Consider the following 22,364-nt stretch of genomic DNA (forward strand, 5'->3'; position numbering starts at 1 on the left):
CCATAGAACTCCCCATTACCCCTAATCCAAATTTACCTTCACAAGAAACTAATTACTTGTACATTACTATCTAATGCTTATTCAAATATATGTGTAGAAAGGCAACATTTCAACTTTACTCTGTATTTTTTTAGCAGGATCTAAGAATTAAATTGACAGATTAACAGGAGGAAAAAATGTGTAAATACATCAAGTGGTTTATGTGACGTAGAAGCTAAGGAAATAGCCTCAAAAATTGGCAAATCCTAAATGCTTTTGTGTTTCATTGAACAAAGAGAGACAATGTGGAAAAGCAACTAAACTTGTGAGATGTCTAAAGGGAAGTAATTATTTTACCAAGGTATGTGTGTCCAGAACTTTTCTGTCTCAACTTCTTGTCCTTGATAAGAATCTTCTTCTGTAATAAAGCAGACATCTTCTTTATGACAGTTCTATCTCCTGCTCTAAGGAAGCAAAGTTGGAGTCTGGTCACTGCTGTTTTTTAGTGTTTCTAACTTAAAATATGCCAAAGTGGCAAATTATGGAAATGGCATTCCTGGACAGAACCCTGTGCCTGGCCTACAAATTCCAAAACATAGTGTTGAGCAACCGAAGAAATTCATTCTTATGCCACCAGGGGCTGCTATTGCCAATGCAGCCTGGGGCCTGTCACTTGTACCTGTAATCTACTCAAGAGGCTGAGATCTGGGATTACAAGAAAGTCTATGGCACTCTTCTCTTTCATTCGCTAGCAAAAAGCCAGAAGTGAACTTGTGGTTCAAGTGGTGTAGTGCCAACATTGAATAAAAAACTAAGAGCATTCAGGCTGAGTTCAAGCCCCAGTGGCAAAAAAAAAAAAAAAAAAGAAAGAAAAGCAAAGAAAGAAAAACAAAGTCCTTTAACCTATTGCACAATGTCATTTTACGGGTACTTAATAATTTTCTAATAACTAATATTGAATGAAACTGGCCTGCATAAATTTTCCTATTTAATGATCATGTGAACTCGGCAGTTTAGTTCATGACAGCTCCTGCTTCTGTGTTGGAATACTGCTTCCATCTAGTTATGGGGTTCGATGGGGCTTTAGTCCCGTTTAAGCTAATTAAAGGCAATAGCACTTATTTCACTGGATCATTGTTGAGAATTAGATGAGATAAAATGGGCAAAGCTTCGAACTCTGCTTAGGAGATAACGGAGTTAAATAGTTGTTACACAGTCTGTGTTCTCTGAGAGTCGGTGGCTGTTCGGTAGAAGCGTCAATGAGCCGGTGGTAAGCAGGCAGTCTAGATGAGCAATAATCACGACTCCCAAACTAATATTCTCTGGCATTTAACCATCGTGTATTTAAACTACCCACCATCAATCGCCATGAACCAACCTTAATACTTAAGACAAAGGGAAGCAACGACCATCGCAAACCTCTTTTTCTATTCCTTAAACTGAGGCCAGTAAGAAAGAGCCGGCTGAGCCGCACTCCCCGCCTTTGGGTCCAGCCAGGGAGCGGCGGGGCCTCACAACGGTGGAGGACGGAGTGGGGAGACGTGGGGAAGCCCCATCCCCTGCCTACAACGCCGCGCGCTGTCACTGCGGCCCACGTGGGTGCAGCCGCTCCCAGGTCCTCTCGCCGACGTCTCCGCTCCGCCCGCTCCTCGTGCCTGGACACCCTTGGCCCGACAAACCCCGAGTGAGCTCCGGAGCCAGCAGCCAGCTCACCCGGCGCGCGGCGGGCAGCCCGTGACGTCACGTCGGCGCCGCACCGTCAGCCAGGCCCCCCTTTCTGCCTCCGCCTCTTTCCGGCGCCGCTTTCTGGAAGGTTCGTGAAGACTGTGTACGTGCGCCGTTTCTCTGCGGCGGGCAAGAATCCGTGTCCATCCGTCCTTCCTGAGCCCGCGCGGAAATAGCCAAGTTTGCCATGCCCGAAAACGTGGCACCGCGGAGCGGGGCGGCCGCCGCAGCTGCCGGCGGTCGCGGGAAAGGCGCCTACCAGGACCGCGACAAGCCGGCCCAGATCCGCTTCAGCAACATCTCCGCGGCCAAAGGTACGGCTCCCTTCCCCGCGCCGCCCCGCCGCCGCGCGGGCCGAGCCCAGGCGCTCTCGCCCGGGTTTGGGGTGGGTACGGCTGCCTCGGGAAGTTCTTCGGAGGGATTCTTCTCGGCGCTGTTGGACACGGCGAGCATGGAGGAGGCCTCGGACCCGCCCAGTTGGGGAGCTTGCGGGTCTTTTTCATCCCAGGCTGTGCGTTATTCGCCACACGTGCGAGCGGGGAGCAGTTAACACTGAAAAGCAGTCACTTACCTCTACCGGGCCCAGCCGTAGACGGCGCTTGAGCTTTGTTTGAACCGGCACGATTGTTGGAACTGAGTAGTCTCCAGGACAAAATTGGGGCGGGGCCCATTGTCCTCAGGTGTGGCACACTGACATCTGTCTTTGGAAATAATTACGGAAAGCCACATGAGCTTTTAAGTCTTCTCTGCTGTCGAGTAACATGTATTGTCTTCTGTAGAAATCAAGGAAACTTAAATTTCATTCTCATGACTTCGTGACTTAGCGAGTTTTGACCTCAGAACTAAGGTTTCTTTACCCACAAAATTGGGAAGGAGGATTTTTTTTTTTTTTTTTTTTAGTGTTGTGAGGATTTAGGTGAAGTCGAATTGATGTAGGAAAACGTGGGAGGAAAAATAAGAACTAAGACGTTGAGATCTTATCTGGCAATTGAATGTAGGAAGTGTCATTAGAAAATAAAATGTGCAGAATGAGAAGTGGGATTGGAAAGGTTAAGCTGGGCTAGATCTTGAAGGGTCAATATCCAGGAAAGCAGTTGACTTCATTTGCTACCGCTACAGAGAATTCCTAGGTGGACTGAGGTAATCGCTAATTTGTAGAGTTGCTGTGCAGTTCAGTGAGAAAGAGTATAAGGATCTTGGGAATGTAATGTTAAAAGGCAAGTAGGTGCCAGATGGTGAAAGCACAGATGGTAGTTTCTAACCCAGGTGGGAGGAGTCAGATTTACCGGATAGTTAGATTAGGGGTCATTTACAGTTTATATCTGTAAATTAAGGAGCCATATGCATTCAAAGGAGCCATAGCTGAAGTTTATGTGTACTAGATTAGGGTCGAGATGTTGGGAGATTCTGGGGCCAATCAAATGATCAAGACGGGCTGGGAAGGTGACTTAGCAACAGAGTGCTTGCCTAGCATGCACGAAGCCCTGGATTCGATTCCTCAGTACCACATAAACAGAAAAACCAGAAGTGGCACTGTGGCTCAAGTGGTAGAGTGCTAGCCTTGAGCAAAAGAAGCTTAGGGGCAGTGCCTAGGCCCTAAATTCAAACCCAAGAACTACCCTCCCAACCAAAAAAAAAAGATAAGAGCGTGTACTGCAGTTGATTTACAACAAACAAGGGAAGGTAAAAGATACAAAATGGGAAGTAGAGTATCCTTTCATAAAACAAGTTGCAAATAATTGAAACTGAACAACTGAGGGGTATGCATGTAAGAAGAAAAGGCTCCTAAATTATTTGTGAGCCTAACCACATAGGTAGGAGAGCTCAAGAAAGCAAAGGAGAATAACTAGTTTTTCCACGTCAAAATCTTATGAAACAGTTCCTTCTGCCAGGTAAATGTTTAGTGTAACTCTGGCAGCAAGTTTATTTTGGTGTTTGTGGGGGAGAAGATAAGAGTACCATTTGTCAGTTGTGAAGAAGTACATACAGCATACCAGTAGCTCTTTTGTTATTATTCAGCCTGAATCATTCCATAAATTTGGTGCCACAGGGCATATTGTTTGCATGCTGGGTATCTTCTAGAGACTTAATATTTTTTGAATATCAGAGCATTTTTGAAGTTTCTTTTATAGAATCCTCGCCATCCTGGTCCACTAAAGTGAATTGAAAACCTAGTGTTGACTGGGTAATTAGGAATAGTAGACCAAAGTTATGAAATAAGTAAAATGCAAATTTTAAAGTATACAACGTAAAGGTTATTATACAGGCATTGAGCTTATCATGGAGTGTAAATGGTTTGGGCTAGTCCTTCCATATGGACTGCATAGTTGTGAGAAACCTATGGTGAACTAACAAAATAGAAACAGTCATGTAAGAACATAACTGGAATAAGCTGAGCTGTTTCTTCATAACATACTGATAATGATACAGGCCTCTATTTGAAGGTTTGGTTTTACTTACTGATTTATTAAGGATTTGTAGCACTGTAGCATTTTCAGTCTATTTTATATTAATTAAAGAAATAATCTTCAGTCAGAATTTAGAAATAGTTACGCTGTTTAAGAGTCTTAACTTAGCTGGGCGCCGGTGGCTCACGCCTGTAATCCTAGCTACTCAGGAGGCTGAGATCTGAGGATCGCGGTTCAAAGCCAGCCCCGGCAGCAAAGTTCGTGAGACTCTTATCTCCAATAAACTGCTGGAAAACCGAAAGTGGTGCTGTGGCTCAAGCGAGTGGTAGAGCGCTTGCCTTGAGCTGAAGAGCACAAGGGCAGCGCCCAAACCCAGAGTTCAAGCCCCACGACCAACAAAAAAAAAGTCTTAACTTATTTTTTATTTCTTCTGTTTATAGCGGTTGCTGATGCTATTAGAACAAGCCTTGGACCAAAAGGAATGGATAAAATGGTAAAAGCTAACTCATCCATACATATATTGAGTGCCCCTATTCGTAGTCCAATGACTAATGAAGGGTTAAGATGTGTTGTTTTTAGTCAGACATAGTGCTAAGACTTGTCATCCTAGCTACTTTGAGGCAGAGATTGAGGTTTGAACAACAAATATGCTGGATATGATGATTCACATCTGTTACCCAGCTACATGGAAAAGGCAGGTATTATTTAAATAGTAAAAACTGGCTGGGATGGGCTGGGAAGGTGGCTCAGTGGTAGAGCGCTTGCCTTGCATGCCTGAGGCCCTGGGTTCGATTCCTCAGCACCACATAAGCCAAAAGAAAAAAAGCCGGAAGTGGCGCTGTGGCTCAAGTGGTAGAGCGCTAGCCTTGAGCAGAAGAGCTGAGGGACAGTGCCCAGGCCCAGAGTTCAGGCCCCATGACCGGACCCAAACAAAACAAAACAAAACTGGCTGGGTGCCTGTGGCTCTCACCTATAATCCAGCTACTCAGAAGGCTGAGATCTGAGGATCGAGTTCTAAGCCAGCCTGGTCAGAAAAAGTGTTGGAGAGGTACCTTGGAGAGTTCTGAGAGAGGAGAGATTACTTTGCAGTGAACAATACTTAACTAATTCTTACTTGATGTGGAAGACACAAAAAGTAGAGTGTATCCCACTTTTTCTTAATGTTGTATTCTGGGATTTGAGCTTCTATCTTAGGTTGGTTGATTGGAAGCATTGTAAAATAGAGACTACAATAATAGTTTGAGGGGCTGGGAAGGTGGCTCAGTGGTATAGCGCTTGCCTTGCATGCATGAGGCCCTGAGTTCAGTTCCTCAGCACCACATACTCAGAAAAAGCTGTAAGTGGGCACTGTGGTTCAAGTGGTAGAGCACTTGCCTTGCGCTGAAGAACTCCAGGACAGTGCCCAGGTCTAGAGTTGCCACGACCAACTAAAAAGCAAACAAAAAATAATAATGTGAGTGCTGTGCCCTCAAATCCAGTGGATGATAGGAAAAGCACTCCTTTCAATGTTAAGTTTGTGTCTACTACCAATGCTGCTGCCTTTTTGAGGATACTGTGAAACAAGTTATTGTGTTGACTATTGGAACTGTGTTCACATTACATAGTGCTGACTTTGAGATACATGGCAGAAAGTATGTTTATTAACTTCTTTATGATGAAGTACTAAATTGAATAGAGAGCTTTTAGAATGCCACATTGAAATAAAACATGTAAAAAATTATTTTTAGATTCAAGATGGAAAAGGTGATGTAACCATAACAAATGATGGTGCCACCATTCTGAAACAAATGCAAGTATTACACCCAGCAGCTAGGATGGTAAGTATAATTTTTTTTTATTTTATTGTTTATTTATTTTGTTGATTGTGGAGCTTGAACTCTGGCCTTGGGCACTGTCCCTGCACTCTTCAGCTCAGGGCGAGCACTCTACTGCTTGAGCCACAGCACCACTTTTGGTTTTCTAGTGGTTTATTGGTGATAAGAGTTTAGGGACTTTCCTGCCTGGGCTGGCTTTGAACCGTGATCCTCAGATCTCAGCTTCCTGAGTAGCTAGGAATACAAGCATGAGTCACCAGTACCCAGCAGGTAAGTATAATTATAGGTAAATTTTGTTTTAAATATACTATTTATGGGGCTGGAAAGGTGGTTCAAGTGGTAGAAAGCTGGCCTTGAGCTGAAGAGCTGAGGGACAGCGCCCAGGCCTAGAGTTCAAGCTCTACAACCGACCAAAAAAAAAAAAGCATACTATTTATATTTGTTAGTTACATTGTTTGATCATATACCATTTTTTTTTTTTTTTTTTTTTGGCGGTTGTGGGGCTTGAACTCTGGGCCTGGATGCTGTCCCTCAGCTCAAGGCGAGCGCTCTACCACTTGAGCTACAGCGCCACTTCCAGTTTTCTGGTGGTTTATTGGAGATAGGAGTCTCACGGTCTCTCCTGCCCGGGCTGGCTTTGAACCGAGATCCTCAGATCTCAGCCTCCTGAGTAGCTAGGATTACAGGCGTGAGCCACCAGTGCCCGGCTGATCACATACCATTTAAACATGGTGAGGTTTTTTTTTTTTCCTGTTTATGCTGTATAAGCATATTTTTGTTTTGGGTTGTTTTTTTTTTTAAGCCTACATTATTAATACAGTAATATATTGTTAATTTTCCACACATATTCCAATTGATTTCTTTTTTTTATTTTTTTATTTTTTATTTTTTTTATTTTTTTTTGGGTCCGGTCGTGGGGCCTGAACTGTGGGCCTGGGCGCTGTCCCTCAGCCCTTCAGCTCAAGGCTAGCGTTCTACCACTTGAGCCACAGCGCCACTTCCGGCTTTTTTCATTTTGCTTATGTGGTGCTGAGGAATCGAACCCAGGGCCTCATGCATGCAAGGCAAGCGCTCTACCACTGAGCCATCTTCCCAGCCCTCCAATTGATTTCTTTTGTTCCCTAAACAACTTCTTTCTTTTTTTTTTTTTCTTTTGCTAGTCCTGGGACCTGAACACAGGGCCTGGGCTCTATCCCTGAGCCTCTCTGTGCTGAAGGCTAGTGCACTACCACTTGAACCACAGCACCACTTCTAGCTTTTTCCAAATAGTTTTTTGTTTGTTTTTGTCAGTCCTGGGGCCTGAACTCTGGGCCGGCACTGTCTCTGAACTCTTCAGCTCAAGGCTAGCGCTCTACCACATGCCACAATGCCACTTCTGGCTTTTATGTGGTGCTGAGGAATCGAACCCAGGGCCTCATGCATGTGAGGAAAGCACTCTACTACTGAGCCACCTTTCCAGCCCCTCTGAATAGTTTGATGGGAGATAGTCTCAGACTTTATCACACAAATAAATATTTATGTCCTTGAATGTGTATGTCTTTATAGGTGTAGCTTCCACATATGAGTGAAAAACAGTTGAGTGTGTGTGCTGATCCTGGGGCTTGAACTTAGGTCCTGGGTATTTAGTTTCGTGCTCAGGCTAACACACTACCAATTGAGCCAAAGCTCCACTGAAGCTTTTTGGTGGTTAATTGGAAATAAATCTCATGGATTTTGCTGGCTTAGGCTGGCTTTGAACCACGATCCTCAGATCTCAGCCTCCTATGTAGCTAAGATTATAGGCATGAGGGGCTGGGAAGGTGGCTCAGTGGTAGAGTGCTTGCCTTGCATGCCTGAGGCCCTGGGTTCGATTCCTCAGCACCATATAAGAAAAAAGAAAAAAAAAGCCGGAAGTGGCGCTGTGGCTCAAGTGGTAGAGCGCTAGCCTTGAGCTGAAGAGCTGAGGTACAGCGCCCAGGCCCAGAGTTCAGGCCCCACGACTGGACCCCAAAAAAAAAAAAAAGATTATAGGCATGAGCCACCAGCACAGGGCTGTTATTTTTTTTTCTTTTTTCTTTTTCTTTTTTTTTTGTCGGTCATGGGGCTTGAACTCTGGGCTTAATACTGGATATAATAAAAGTCCCCTTGTTTGTCCACAGGAAAGTATTGTACAGTTAAGGAAAACATAAAAATATAAGTGGTACTTTTCAGATTATTAGTTTAATGAATGTTACAGGTAAACACAGCAGTAACTTTGTTTTGGGGGATTCTGGGGATTGAAACCAGGGCTTTACACATACTAGTCAAACACTCTACCATTGAGCTCTATCCCCAGTCCCTAGAGGGCTATGAAATAATTGTGAACTTTTTTTTTTTTTTTTTTTTTTGATCAGTTGTGGGGCTTGAACTCTGGGCTTAGGCGCTGTCCCTCTGCTCTTCAGCTCAAGGCTGGCGCTCTACCACTTGAGCCACAGTGCCACTTCGGCTTTTTTTGTTTATGTGGTACTGAGGAATCGGACCCAGGTCCTTATGCATGTGAGGCAAGCACTCTACCACTGAGCCACCTTCCCAACCCCTAAAATAATTGTATATAAAATAAATCATGTCAAAAATTTATTTTTTAAAAGGTGGTGGCAGGTGCCATTGGTTCACTGCTGATATCCTAGCTAATTAGAAGGAGCCTGATTTCTGAAGAGCATTGTTCAAAGGCAATCTGGGCAGAAAAGTCTATGAGATCCTTACCCCTACCAAAAAGCTTGAAATAGAGCTGTGGCTCAAAGTAGTAGAACACTAGCCTTGAGCACAAAAGCTCAGGAACAGTGCCCAGTCCCTAAGTTTAAGCCCAGGACTGGCACCAAAACAAAAAACTAAGGGTTACAATGTTGAATCTGTTGTCAATTGAGAAATCTCCATATCTTGTCATAGAAAGTTTTATCAAAAGTCTATCTGAAAGCCAGGTGCCAGTGGTTCATGCCTGTAATCCTAGCTACTCTGGAGGCTGAGATCTAAGGATCATGGTTCAAAGCCAGCCCAGCAGGAAAGTCTGTGAGACTCTATCTCCAATTAACCACCAGAAAACCCATGAGCTATGACACGGTGTGGTAGAGTGTTAGCATTTAGCATTAAGCAAAATAGCTCAGGAGAGGACCCAAGCCCTGTGACCACCACCACCAACAACAACAACAAAAAAAAAACCACCTGAGCACAAGATGTCTTCTTGTAGTCCAAGTACTTGTAGAAGGATGAAGCAGGAGGATCCTTTGGGGTCAGAAGTTTGAGGCCAGCCTGGGGCAACAAAATGAGACCCTGTCACCAAAAAGAAAGCTCTTTTATTATGTAGAGATAAAAGGAGTCAGATTAGGCTCACATGGAATTAGTTCAGGTAAATTTGGCAAAGGACTTTACTTCATCTGGACTGCCTAATTTCACTTCATTATTTCCAGGTATGTAGAATACCTGTGATGACCTGTAGGAACTTCTTTTTTTTTTTTTTTGGTTGGTCATGGGGCTTGAAATCTGTGCCTGAGCGCTGTCCCTCAGCTCAAGGCTAGCACTCTACCACTTGAGCCACAGTGCCACTTCCGGCTTTTCTGGTGCTGAGGAATCAAACCCTCATGCATGCTAGGTATGCACTCTACCACTGAACCACCTTCCCAGCCCCCTATTTATTTGTTTTTAAATGAAACATAATCCTCAGTCAAAAATTACATAGAAGCCTGTTGTCAGTGTCTCATGCTTGTAATCCTAGCTACTCAGAAAGCTGAGATCTAAAGATTACTATTCAAAGCCAGCCCAGGCAGGAAAGTCTATTAGACTTTTTTTTTCCTGTCGTGGGGCTTTAACTGGGCCTGGGCACTGTCCCTGAGCTCTTTGGCTCAAGGCAAGTACTTTACCACTTGAGCCATACAGCCACTTCCAGTTTTCTGATGGTTTATTGGAGATAAGGGTGGCTTTGAACTGCAACCCTCAGATCTCAGCCTCCTGAGTAGCTAGGATTACAGGCTTGAGCCACTAGCACCTGACCTGTGAGACTATTTTCTACAGTTAATCAACAAAACCAGAAGTGGTGATGTGACTCAAAGTGGTGGAGTAGTAGAGAGCTAGCTTGGTGCAAAAAAACTCAAGGACATCATCCAGGCCCTAAGTTTAAGCCCCACAATTGACAACCCCTGCCCTCCCCCCAAAAATTATGTTAACCCTTCCAGTTCTTTGTTTAAGGCACTGACGTGATCATATGAATTAGATGTCACTTTGTTGTTAAATGTGTTATTTAGTATCTTGATATTTTCTGTTTTCATAGCTGGTGGAGCTTTCTAAGGCTCAAGATATAGAAGCAGGAGATGGCACCACCTCTGTGGTCATCATTGCGGGATCTCTCTTAGATTCTTGTACCAAGCTTCTTCAGAAAGGTAGGATCTGCTTTGTTGGAGTTAGAAAAATTAGAAAAGTGTATTTGATTTTTAAAGACAAACCCGAGGAAAAGCCAAGTTATTCCTATATGGGATTTAAGATTTAATTTAAAATTACTTTTATCAGGAAGGTAGTAATGAATATTTTTTGTATTTTGGTATTTTGCTTGTGGGTTTTGTTAGGCTTGTAGATACTCAGAGTTTTGCTCTTCAAAAATGAGTTGTGGGCTGGGAAGGTGGCTCAGTGGTAGAGCGCTTGCCTTGCATGCATGAGGCCCTGGGTTCGATTCCTCAGCACCACATAAGCAAAAAGAAAAAAGCCAGAAGTGGCGCTGTGGCTCAAGTGGTAGAGCGCTAGCCTTGAGCTGAAGAGCTGAGGGACAGCGCCCAGGCCCAGAGTTCAGGCCCTACAGCCGGCAAAAAAAAAAAAAAAAAGAGTTGTTAGCCTGGTGCCTGTGGCTCACCCCTGTGATCCTAGCTACTTAGGAGGCTGAAATTTGAGGATCATGATTCAAAGCCAGCCCGGGCAGGAATGTCTATGCGACTTACCTCTAATTAAGCACCAGAAAAGCAGAAGGGGAGCTGTGGTAGAGCGCTAGCCTTGAGCTCAAGAGCTCAGGATCAGCGCCCAGGCCCAGAGTTCAAGCCCTACATCCGACCAAGGAAGAGTGGTTTCAGTCTTACATTTCACATGACTATGCAACTGATCTGTTTCAAGAAGTAAATTTTTGGACTGGCTTGTGTTTCAATTCCTAGCACTTCATTTCTTTTTATTTCATTATTATTATTATTTGTGTGCTAGTCCTGGAGCTTGAATTCAGGGCCTGAACATTGTCCTTGAGCTCTTTGTGGTCCAGGCTAGTGCTTCACCACTTGAGTGAAGTGCCACTTCCAGCTTTTCCTGCATAAATGGTACTGATTAATTGAACCCAGGGCTTCATGCATGCTAGGCAAGCACTGTACCACTAAGCCACATTTTCAGCCCCTCCCTAGCACTTCAAAAAAAAAAAAGGAGCTGGGAGCTGGTGGCTCACACACTAGGTACTTAGGAGGCTGAGATCTGAGGCTTGTGGTTTGAAGCCAGCCTGCACAGAAAAGTCTTTTCTTACCTCTAATAAACCACTCAGAAATAGCCGATATGGTGCAGTGGTTCAAGTAATAGAGTGCTAGCCTTGAGCACAAAGAGACTCAGGCACAGTGCCTAAGCCCTGAGTTTAGGCCCCAGCTCTGGCAAAAAATAAAGGAAAAATGTTCATGACTACTTTTAGCATTTTAATGAGTAGAATATTTTTAGATCACATCTGTTACAATTAACTGCTTTCATAAATAACAGGAATTCATCCAACCATCATTTCCGAGTCATTCCAGAAGGCTTTAGAAAAGGGTCTTGAAGTCTTGACTGACATGTCTCGACCTGTGGAGCTGAGTGACAGAGAAACTTTGTTAAATAGTGCAACCACTTCATTGAACTCAAAGGTGAGACAAGCACGAAGAGACAATTGTCACATTATAGTTTAAGGGTTTTTTCCCCTGTGATTCATGATGCTAATATAGAAAATATAAACATTAACTTCTAAGTAACCACATTTGTTTAATTGGTTTAAGCCATAAGCTTACAAAGGAGTTATTTGATAGGTACTGTACCCATTTCCAGCTTTTCATTTAATGCATTTTTAGCACTTGTTAAATTGCCTCTTAAATCTTTCCACCTTCCAAGTCACAATGACTGCCACAGTTATTTCTGTCGGTACATGAATGCTTAAGGTGCAGAGCATTATCAAGGTTTTTGGTGTGTGTGTGTGTGTGCGTGTGTGTGTGCGTGTGTGTTTTGTCTTCTACATTGTCTCCTTTCATGGGAAAATAAGTAATTTACACATAAGATATAACTAGTTACATCTGTTTTTTGTTTTTTTTTTTAGTATGAAACTTAAAAGAAGTGATGAACTTTTGTATTCTTGAGAAATTTAAAATTAACTAGTTTAATGAAAAAAAACAGTAAAAAGAATTATGTTCCATCTGTTCCATCTTGTGTGTGTGTGTGTGTGTGTGTGTGTGTGTGTGTTGTCAGTTGTGGGGCTTGAACTCTGGGCCTCATTGTCCTGGGCTTGAACTCATTGTCCCTCAGCTCCTCAGCTCAAGGCTAGTGCTCTAGCACTAGAACCACAGCATCACTTCCAGTTTTCTGGTGGTTTATTGGAGATAGAGTCTCACAGAATTTCCTGCCCAGGCTGGCTTTGAACTGCAATCCTCAGATCTCAGCCTGGTCGCTAGGATTACAGGTGTAAGCCACCTGCACCTGGCCATATTTTGTTATCTACCCCAATTCTTTTTCTCTTTTTTATCAGTATTAGATTCTAATGTTCATTCTCTTTTTTTTTTTTTTTTTTTTTGGTGCCAGTCTGGTGGGGCACTGTCCCTGAGCTGCTTTTGCTCAAAGCCTCTGCTCTACCACTTGAGCCATAGCTCTCCTTGGCTTCTTCTGTGGTTAATTGGAGTAAGTCTCAGACTTTCCTGCCAAGCTGGCTTTCAGACTAGGATCTTCAGATCTCAGCCTCCTGAGTAGGATTACAGGTTTGAGCAACCAGTGCCAGCTCAAATATTCATTTTCCTTCATTAAAAATGAAGAGCTACAGTGGTAGAGTGCTTGTCTCGCATGCATGAGGCCCTCGGTTCAATTCCTCAGCATCACATAAGCAGAAAAGGCAGAAGTGGTACTGTGGCTCAAGTGGTAGAGTGCTAGCCTTGAGCTGAAAAGCCAAGGGACAGCACCTAGGCCCAGAGTTCAAGCCCCATGACGAGCAAAAAAAGAAAAAAGAAAAAAAAAAGAGCTAGAAAGTTCTAGTGACAATAACTAATATTGCTGAATGAGTGACCCTAGCTCTAGTCTTAGAATCTAGATTGCAGTTCTGGCTCCAACACTTACCTAAGTTGTATGACTTTGTGTCAGTCTATCTGAAGATTAAGTGAATTAATATAGGCAAAGTGGTATGATCACTGTCTGGTATATTTAAAAAAGGATTAATAAATATTTGCCATTAACCATATTTTTACCATCTGCTCAGGTTAAGGGTTACATCATATATTTTAGGTAGGAAACCTCCACATAAAATTAATTGGACAGTTGGGCTGGGAAGTTGGCTCAGTGGTAGAGCGCTTGCCTTGCATGCCTGAGGCCCTGGGTTGGATTCCCCAGCACCACATAAGCAAAAAGATAAAAAAGCCGGAAGTGGTGCTGTGGCTCAAGTGGTAGAGCACTAGCCTTGAGCTGAAGAGCTGAGGGACAGCGTTCAGGCCCAGAGTTCAGGCCCCACGACCAGACCAAAAAAAAAAAAAATTAATTGGACCGTTTTGGATTGCCTTTAAAGCTATTGGTACTCTAATGAGTCAGAGTACTATATTAATGAAAGAGAAAGCAAGTGTATATATTCTCATTTATGCCACTGGGTAGAAGGGCATCTTTGTATACAGGCTTCTCATGTGGTTCCTTTTCCTAATCTTACTCTAAAAAGATGATAATCAGTTCTTGTATAACTTTGTCTTTGAAAAACTAGGGCTTTTTCTACTGTGAAGATTAACTGTTTTAAAAAATTGTAGGTTGTCTCTCAGTATTCAAGTCTACTTTCTCCAATGAGTGTCAATGCAGTGATGAAAGTGATTGACCCAGCCACCGCTACAAGTGTAGATCTTAGAGATATTAAAATAGTTAAGAAGCTTGGGTAAGTATCACTAATTACAATTTTGATATTGACAGAAATAAGTTGCAAACTAACTTTTCAATTTAATTTTTTATTTAATCAGTTGTACAACAGGTGCTATTTTACGAAACAGTTGATGCTTATAATGCATCTGAGCAATGTCATCCCCTTTGGTCCACCCCTTTTTTTTGTTTCCTTAAAAATTGCATTTGTGTGAGAATCTCAAGGTTTGTTTATATTTACTTAAGATAGTGGGACAGGGCTGGGAAGGTGGCTCAGTGGTAGAGCGCTTGCCTTGAGTTGAAGAGCTGAGGGACAGCGCCCAGGCCCAGAGTTCAGGCCCCACGACCGGACCCAAAAAAAAAAAATAGTGGGACAGTTGTTGATCCAAGAGGTTTGGGGATGGGTTATTAGTAGGCAGAAGCATTTTTCTTTGGTTAATGATTTTAATGTGTTAACAACAGTCTCAGATTTCTACCATCTCTTTATCCTCTCCTTGTTTTCTTTTTTCTTAGTGGGACAATCGATGATTGTGAATTGGTGGAAGGACTAGTTCTCACCCAAAAAGTGGCTAATTCTGGAATAACTAGAGTTGAAAAGGCTAAGATTGGGCTTATTCAGTTTTGCTTGTCTGCTCCCAAAACAGATGTAAGTAAAATCCAAATAATCCAAATGAAATTAGTTTGCTGTTTGCTGTTTGATTTTTTTGGGGGGGGCGGGGGGTTGGTTGTGAGGCTTGAACTCGGGTTGGCCACTGTCCCTGCGCTCTTCAGCTCAAGGTGAGAGCTGCTTGAGCCACAGCTCCACTTCCAGTTTTCTGGTGGTTAATTGGAGATAAGAATCTCATGGACTTTCTTGCCTGGGCTGGCTTTGAACCCTAATCCTCAGATCTCAGCCTCATTAGTAGCTTGGATTACAAGCATGAGCTACTGGCACCAGCTTACTTTTTTTTTTTTTCTTTTCTTTTTGCTTATGTGGTGCTGAGGAATCGAACCCAGGGCCTCATGCATGTAAGGCGAGTGCTCTACCACTGAGCCACCTTCCCAGCCCAACCAGCTTACTTTTTGACTAAGTAACTAAAACATTTTCTCATTAAAGTAAAAACAAAATAGCTGACAGGTGATTTAAAGGGTCTGGAAAATAATTTTGTCTGTAACTTAGAGGGTTTTTAAAAAGTTTTTATATTCTTTGCAAATTTCCAAAAACAAACTTCACGTATCCTGTAACTTGCAGATATTTTGTTTAAACAAGTAGAAACTGAAACTAGTCTGATGATCATACTATGAAAAAATTGTTTTTACTTAAAACAATACTATATCACTTGTTGAAAATTTGTCATTTTCTTTTCTTTTTTTGCGGGGGAGGGTCCAGTTGTGGGGCCTGAACTCTGGGCCTGGGCGCTGTCCCTCAGCTCTTCAGCTCAAGGCTAGCGCTCTACCACTTGAGCCACAGCGCCACTTCCGGCTTTTTTCTTTTTGCTTATGTGGTGCTGAGGAATCGAACCCAGGGCCTCATGTATGCAAGGCAAGCGCTCTACCATTGAGCCACCTTCCCAGCCCGTTCTCAGCAGTTTTTATGACAAGCCATAGAGTAAAAAGGATACAACTGATGCTGTTTTTATAACAGTTTGTATGCAAAAGGTTGACATTTAAGTATTAGGATCTTAGGAGGTATAGAATAGGAAGATCTCAGATTGAAGCCAATCTGTACAGAAGAGTCTACAAGACTGTCTCAATTGAAGAAGTTAGGCATGGTGGTGCATGCCTGTCATCACAGCCATAAAAGGAAATCTAAGAAAAAAAGCAGATTTCTGTCTAGATGCTTACCTGGGCAGGAAGCAAAGGCTTATAAAAATAACCTTAAAAGGGGGTAGAGGTGTATTCCAGCAGTAGAACTGCCTAATGAGCAAGCACAAGGCCCTACTTCAATACTACCAAATAGGATGGTCATTTTATTTTCCTTTTTGTACTGAAATGTAGTTGGGGGAGAAGGACTTGATACTGAGTTGATATACTTGGCTTTTTACATGGGGTTGGTGTTCTACCACCTGAGCCACACCTCCATTTTAACCTTTTTGCTGTTTAATTAGAAATAATATCTCAGGGCTGGGAAGGTGGCTCAGTGGTAGAGTGCTTGCCTTGCATGCATGAAGCCCTGGGTTCAATTCCTTAGCACCACATAAGCAGAAAAAGCCAGAAGTGGGACTGTGGTTCAAGTGGTAGAGTGCTAGCCTTAAGCTGTGAAGAGCTCAGGGACAGCACCCAGGCCCAGAGTTCAGGCCCTACAACCAACAAAAAAAAAAGAAAAAATGAAATAATATGAACTATTACGCTCTGGCTTTGAACTGCTACCCTCAGATCTTAGCCTCCTATATAGCTAGGATTAAAGCTACCAGTGAAGTCTGTACATATTTCCGCTTACAAGTGTTTCTTTTTCTAAACAGATGGATAATCAAATAGTAGTTTCTGACTATGCCCAGATGGACAGAGTGCTGCGAGAAGAGAGAGCCTATATTTTAAATTTAGTGAAGCAAATTAAAAAAACAGGCTGTAATGTTCTTCTCATACAGAAGTCTATTCTAAGGTGTGGAACTGTTTCCTTCATCTCTTAATTCCCTTAATTATTCATTTAGACACTCAAAAGCACTTTTTTGGGGGAGGAGGATTATGGGGCTCTAGCTCAGAGTCTAGACACTGTCTCTGGGCTTTTCTGCTCAAGGTGAGTGCTCTACCACTTAGAGCCACAGTGCCACTTCCAGTTTTCTGGTGGTTAATTGGAGATAAGAGTTGATGGGCTTTTCCTGGCTTTGAACCATGATCCATGGATCTCAACCTCTTGAGTAGGATCACAGGCATGAGCCATCAGTGCCTAGCTTAATGACACTTTTTAGGAAATTAAGAACCAGACATCTACAGTAAATCTTCATTTTGGAGTGCCATTATATATTGAGTAAAAAAACAGATTGTCTTTGTGATAATACAAATGTGGATTGTATAACCTTTGTAGATTATGAGTTTAAACATCAAATGGAATTCATTTTTTAAAGGCCACATTTCGTTTAAATTAAAGGTCTATGCAATTGATTGAAAGTTCATTTCTTTTAGAGAGAATGCTTTAGATAGTATTTATGCCAAAGGGCTTCTTAGGTTTGAAATGTTTTTTTTTTCCTTTCCCTATTTACTCTATTGATACGTTGTACCAAAAGTAACTACTTATTTTATATAGTATTTGATAGATAACACTTGAAAGAAGGGGTTCTAATCCCAAGTTACATGACAGTGACCTCAAGTAAGTTGGTCCCAATACTCAATTTGCATGTGATTGTACATTTGAACAATAAAGCATTAGAAGCTTTGAACAGCAAGGTGGAGGGTTTTTTTCTCTTTGGTTTGATTTGGGTTAGGTTTTTGCCTAACAAACATTTATTTTGTGTTTTAGAGATGCTCTTAGTGATCTTGCATTACATTTTCTGAACAAGATGAAGATTATGGTGATTAAAGACATTGAAAGGGAAGACATTGAATTCATTTGTAAGGTAAAATATTAATGTCTGTATTTGTAAAATGTCCACTGATAAAACGTTGCCTTGATTTCTGGGTTTGTTTATTTTTTCACAGACAATTGGCACCAAACCAGTTGCTCATATTGACCAATTCACAACTGACATGCTGGGTTCTGCTGAGTTGGCTGAGGAGGTCAATTTGGATGGTTCTGGAAAACTGCTCAAGGTAACCGTATTATAATTAAGCTTTTATTTGCTTGGATTTTTTTTTTTAACCTGTACCTAATTTGAAATTTATTTACTAAAGATTACAGGCTGTGCAAGCCCAGGAAAAACAGTTACAATTGTTGTACGTGGTTCTAACAAACTGGTGATTGAAGAAGCTGAGCGGTCCATTCATGATGCCCTGTGTGTTATTCGCTGTTTAGTGAAGAAGAAGTAAGATTTTAAATTAAAAGTTAGGGTTCTTTTTGTTTGTTTGTTTGTTTGAGGGTCCCCCTCTCCAGTCCTGGAGCTTAAACTCAGGGCTTGTGCATTGTCCCTGAACTTCTTTTTGCTCAAGGCTAACACTCCACCACTTGAGCCACAGTGTCTCTTCCTGTTTTCTGGTGGTTAATTGGAAATAAGAGGCTCACAGACTTTCCTGCCTGGGCTGGCCTTGAACCGATATCCTCAGATCTGAGGTTCCTGAGTAAGTAGGATTACCGGCATGAGCCGTCTCTGCCTGGCTTTTTTGTTATTGTTGTTTATTTATTTATTTATTTTTGGTCAGTCTTGGGGCTTAAACTCTGGGCTTGGGCGCTGTCCCTGTTCTCTTCAGCTCAAGGCGAGTGCTCTACCGCTTGAGCTACAGCGCCACTTCCGGTTTTCTAGTGGTTTAAATCTTACAGACTTTCCTGCCCAGGCTGACTTTGAACCGTGATCCTCAGATCTCAGCCTCCTGAGTAGCTAGGATTACAGGTGTGAGCCACCGGCACCCGGCTAGTTGTTGTTATTTTTAAGTATAAAAAATTACTTGGCTGGGAATGTAGCTTAGTGATAGAGTGCTTGCCTAACATGCATGAAACCCTGGGTTCAATTCCTCAGTAACCACATAAACAGCAAAAGCTGGAAGTGGCACTGTGGCTCAAGTGGTAGAGCACTAGCCTGAACACAGAGATGCTCAAGGACAGAGCCCAGGCCCTGAGTTCAAGCCCAGGACTGGTTAAAAAAAAAAAATTATTTGTGGGACACTGATAGCTGTAATCCTAACTGCTCAGGAACCTTGGACCTAAGGATTGCAGTTCAAAGCCAGCCCAAGCAGAAAAGTCCATGAGATTCTTATCTGCAATTAACCCACAAAAAATTGGAAGTAAATGTTTGGCTTAAGTGGTAAAGTGCCAGCCTTAAGCAAGAACTCAAGATTCTAAGTTCAAGCCCCAGTACTAGCGCTAAAATAAAATTTGCTGTTAAAATAGCTTAAAAATATTTGTGGATTTCAGAGCTCTTATTGCAGGAGGTGGTGCTCCAGAAATAGAGTTGGCCCTAAGACTGACTGAGTATTCACGAACACTGAGTGGTATGGAATCGTACTGCGTCCGTGCCTTCGCAGATTCTATGGAGGTCATTCCATCTACGCTAGCTGAAAATGCTGGCCTGAATCCCATTTCCACAGTAACAGAATTAAGAAATCGGCATGCCCAAGGAGAAAAGACTACAGGCATTAATGTCCGAAAGGTAATGACATAATCTTTATGGTAGAAAATGATGATTAAGATAAAAATACTAAGAGCTTTGTAATTATCTGTTAGGTAAGACTTTGGACTTAAATGTGAGACTTGCAAAAGCATGTATGACTTTAAAAATGGGGAAAAACTATTCCCATTAATGCGAAGTACTATTTTGGTCTTAATAATTTTACCTAGTTACTTTTAATTGTTCTTCAACTTCTTTTCATTGTAAAAACAATAGTTACACCAGGTGCCAGTGGCTCATGCGTGTAATCCTAGCTACTCAGGAGGCTGAGATCTGAGCCAGCCTGGCCAGAAAGCTCTGTAAGACTCTTATCTCAAAGTTAACCACCAGAAAACCCAAAGTGGTGCTGTGGCTCAAAGTGGTAGAGCACTAGCCTTGAGGCACAGCGACCAGGCCCAGAGTTCAAGTCCCACAACCAACAACAACAACAAAAAAGTTACTTCATACATCAAGAGCTAAGAGCAATTTTATATTAGAGCTATATAAAAGTGAACTGTTGTTATTGTGAACATAGTGTAGTGAAGTAAATACATTGAGTGTTGAAGAACAAATCTATGATTGTGAGAAAAAATGCTCAAAAGTTACTACTTTTTTGGGGGGGAGGGTCCGGTTGTGGGGCCTGAACTCTGGGCCTGGGTGCTGTCCCTCAGCTCTTCAGCTCAAGGCTAGCGCTCTACCACTTGAGCCACAGTGCCACTTCCGGCTTTTTTCTTTTTGCTTATGTGGTGCTGAGGAATCGAACCCAGGGCCTCATGCATGCAAGGCAAGTGCTCTACCACTGAGCCACCTTCCTAGCCCTCAGGGCCTTTCACTCTTGGCTTGGCTTTTCTGATTAAGGCTGGCATTCTACCACTTCAGTCTCACACTCTACTTCCAGCTTTTTGGCTGGTTAACTGGAGATATCAGTCTCTTAGATTTATTTGCCCAGGCTGACTTGGAATCTTGATTCTCAGACTCAGATCTCAGCTTCCTGATAGCTAGAATTAGATGCTTGAGACATCAGCACATGACAAAGATCTCCTAACTTTAAACTATAATCACCTACCTGATTTTGCCAGGATTTTTTTTTTCTTTTAATTTTTTTGGTCAGTCATGGGGCCTGAACTCGGCCAGGGTGCTGTCCCTCAACTCTTCATCTCAAGGTTAGTGCTCTACCACTTGAGCCACAGCACCACTTAGGGCTTTTTTCTGCTTATATGGTGCTGAGGAACTGAACCTAGGGCCTCTTGCATGCAAGGCAAGCACTCTACCACTGAGCCACCTTCCCAGCCCTTGCCAGGATATTTTTAAACAGATGAGACTCAGCATTTTCTCAACTTGTAGTTGAAATACAACCTGCAAGTTAAAGAAAAACTTAGTAGAATATCCTGCTTTGATGTACCTCCTCTGAGGAAGATAGGTTTGAAAAAGTCTGAAGGCGTACTTATGTCAAGGTAATATTGATGTATATAGTAAATAAACACTAAAAGTAACCTATACTGTTTTGCAGGGTGGTATTTCCAATATTTTAGAGGAAATGGTTGTCCAGCCTTTGTTGGTTTCAGTCAGTGCTCTGACCTTAGCAACTGAAACTGTCCGAAGCATTCTGAAAATTGATGATGTGGTAAGTATATATATATAGATTGTAAATTTCCTTATAAGGTCAAAAAGAGACATTTGTTTTTCTTGTAATATCAAGAAGGAATTTGGAGAATACCTTAAATATCTTCCATCCTTAAGATTCTGTTATCACTGTTCAAGTTTTGAAACTTACATTTTCTCTCAACAGGTAAACACTCGATAATCTGGATAATGCTGGCTAACTGCCATGATTATAGCCACTAGTACTATGGCTAGAGTGGATGATGATCACTTTAATGTTCTTTGTCTGGAAGATTGTTTCCCTTATGAATTCCTGGATTTGGTCTTCCAGTTGGCATTTGCTTGAAATGTATGGAACAGCTTAATGAAAATATTAAATATTTGGTTTCAAAAGACATTATTTCTCTGATATTGTGTTATTTATGGTAACTTGAAAAACCCATACAAGGACCATCCCTCAAAACTTCACCTTTTTTTTTTTTTTTTTTGGTCATTTGTAAGACTTGAACTCAGGGCCTGGATACAGTGCAGGCTAGCACTCTACCACTGCAGTGCCACTTTTGGTTTTCTGGTGGTTAATTGGAGATAAGAGTTTCATGGAGGGGCTGGGAAGGTAGCTCAGTGGTGGTAGAGTGCTTGCTTTGCGTGCGTGAGGACCTGGGTTCAATTCCTCAGCACCACATAAGCAGGAAAAAACCAGAAGTGGTGCTGTGGTTCAAGTGGTACAGCGCTAGCGAGTTTCATGGACTTCCCTGCCCATGATCCTCAATCTCAGCCTCCTGAGTAGCTAGGATTTTTATAGGCATAAGCCACCAGCACCCAGCTATGATTTCACCTTTACATCTTACGAATTCATCTTGAGTACTTTTCTTAACTTTATTTAGAGACTTATTCTCATTGGTATAATATATAATACTCTTGATATCTATGAATGTATATGCTTCCAAAGAGGCTGCCATTGATAAACCATAGATGTTCAGATAAAAATAATTCAATGCTGTATAGTTACTCAAATTTACCTATACTATATCTAGAGTAAGTTTGAGAATCTATAATTTGAAACCACACAAAGCATGCTACCTTGTTGCTACAAAAATTGTTTTATGAATACTGGTTCCCTAAAAATAGATCTTCATTTTTTTTACCTTGAGTACTATAAATGATTCATTTTCCCCATACCACCCAGCTTCCACTAAAAATTTATCAACAAATACAAACACAAGTGCAATAATTCTGGCTGGCTCAGAGCTTCTTGGAGTCAAATCAGATAATATGCCTGCAGAAATTGGAAATTTTGTAAGCTTTTTGATCAAGCTTGGTCAAAACATTATGTAATCCCCAAATAAAAAAGTATTCTAGGCTCAGCATCATGAGTCACACCTACAGTCATAGCTACTCAGGAGGCTGAGATATAAGGATCATGGTTCAAAGCCGGCCCAGACAAGAAAGCCCATGGAACATCTCCAAAAAGCTAGAAGTGGGTGTGGTAGAATGCCAACCTTAAGGGAAAAAGCTGACAGTGCCTAGGTCCTGAGTTC

The 22,364-nt window shown here is 42.1% G+C and overlaps 1 protein-coding gene across 1 annotated transcript; it reads left to right on the plus strand.

Moving 5' to 3' along the window:
- Window positions 1–1,743: 1,743 nt before the first annotated feature.
- Cct4 (chaperonin containing TCP1 subunit 4) lies at window positions 1,744–21,223 on the plus strand. Its single transcript, XM_042691215.1, has 14 exons — window positions 1,744–2,018; window positions 4,553–4,605; window positions 5,840–5,929; window positions 10,206–10,314; window positions 11,648–11,790; window positions 13,909–14,030; window positions 14,525–14,657; window positions 16,453–16,592; window positions 17,448–17,544; window positions 17,627–17,737; window positions 17,819–17,949; window positions 18,993–19,227; window positions 20,735–20,848; window positions 21,014–21,223. The coding sequence occupies exons 1-14, from the start codon at window positions 1,892–1,894 to the stop codon at window positions 21,026–21,028; spliced, it is 1,620 nt and encodes a 539-aa protein (XP_042547149.1). The 5' UTR covers window positions 1,744–1,891; the 3' UTR covers window positions 21,029–21,223.
- Window positions 21,224–22,364: the final 1,141 nt, after the last annotated feature.

The sequence above is a fragment of the Dipodomys spectabilis genome, unplaced genomic scaffold (genome assembly GCF_019054845.1).
Source record: "Dipodomys spectabilis isolate Male_0828 unplaced genomic scaffold, ASM1905484v1 ptg000141l, whole genome shotgun sequence".
Classification (NCBI taxonomy): domain Eukaryota; kingdom Metazoa; phylum Chordata; class Mammalia; order Rodentia; family Heteromyidae; genus Dipodomys; species Dipodomys spectabilis.

Coding starts and splice junctions, on each gene's coding strand:
- Cct4 (XM_042691215.1), top strand. CDS start 1,892: ATGCCCGAAAACGTGGCACCGCGGAGCGGGGCGGCCGCCGCAGCTGCC. Junction 11,791..13,908: donor CCACTTCATTGAACTCAAAG/GTGAGACAAGCA, acceptor AAAAAATTGTAG/GTTGTCTCTCAGTATTCAAG. Junction 14,031..14,524: donor AAAATAGTTAAGAAGCTTGG/GTAAGTATCACT, acceptor CTTTTTTCTTAG/TGGGACAATCGATGATTGTG.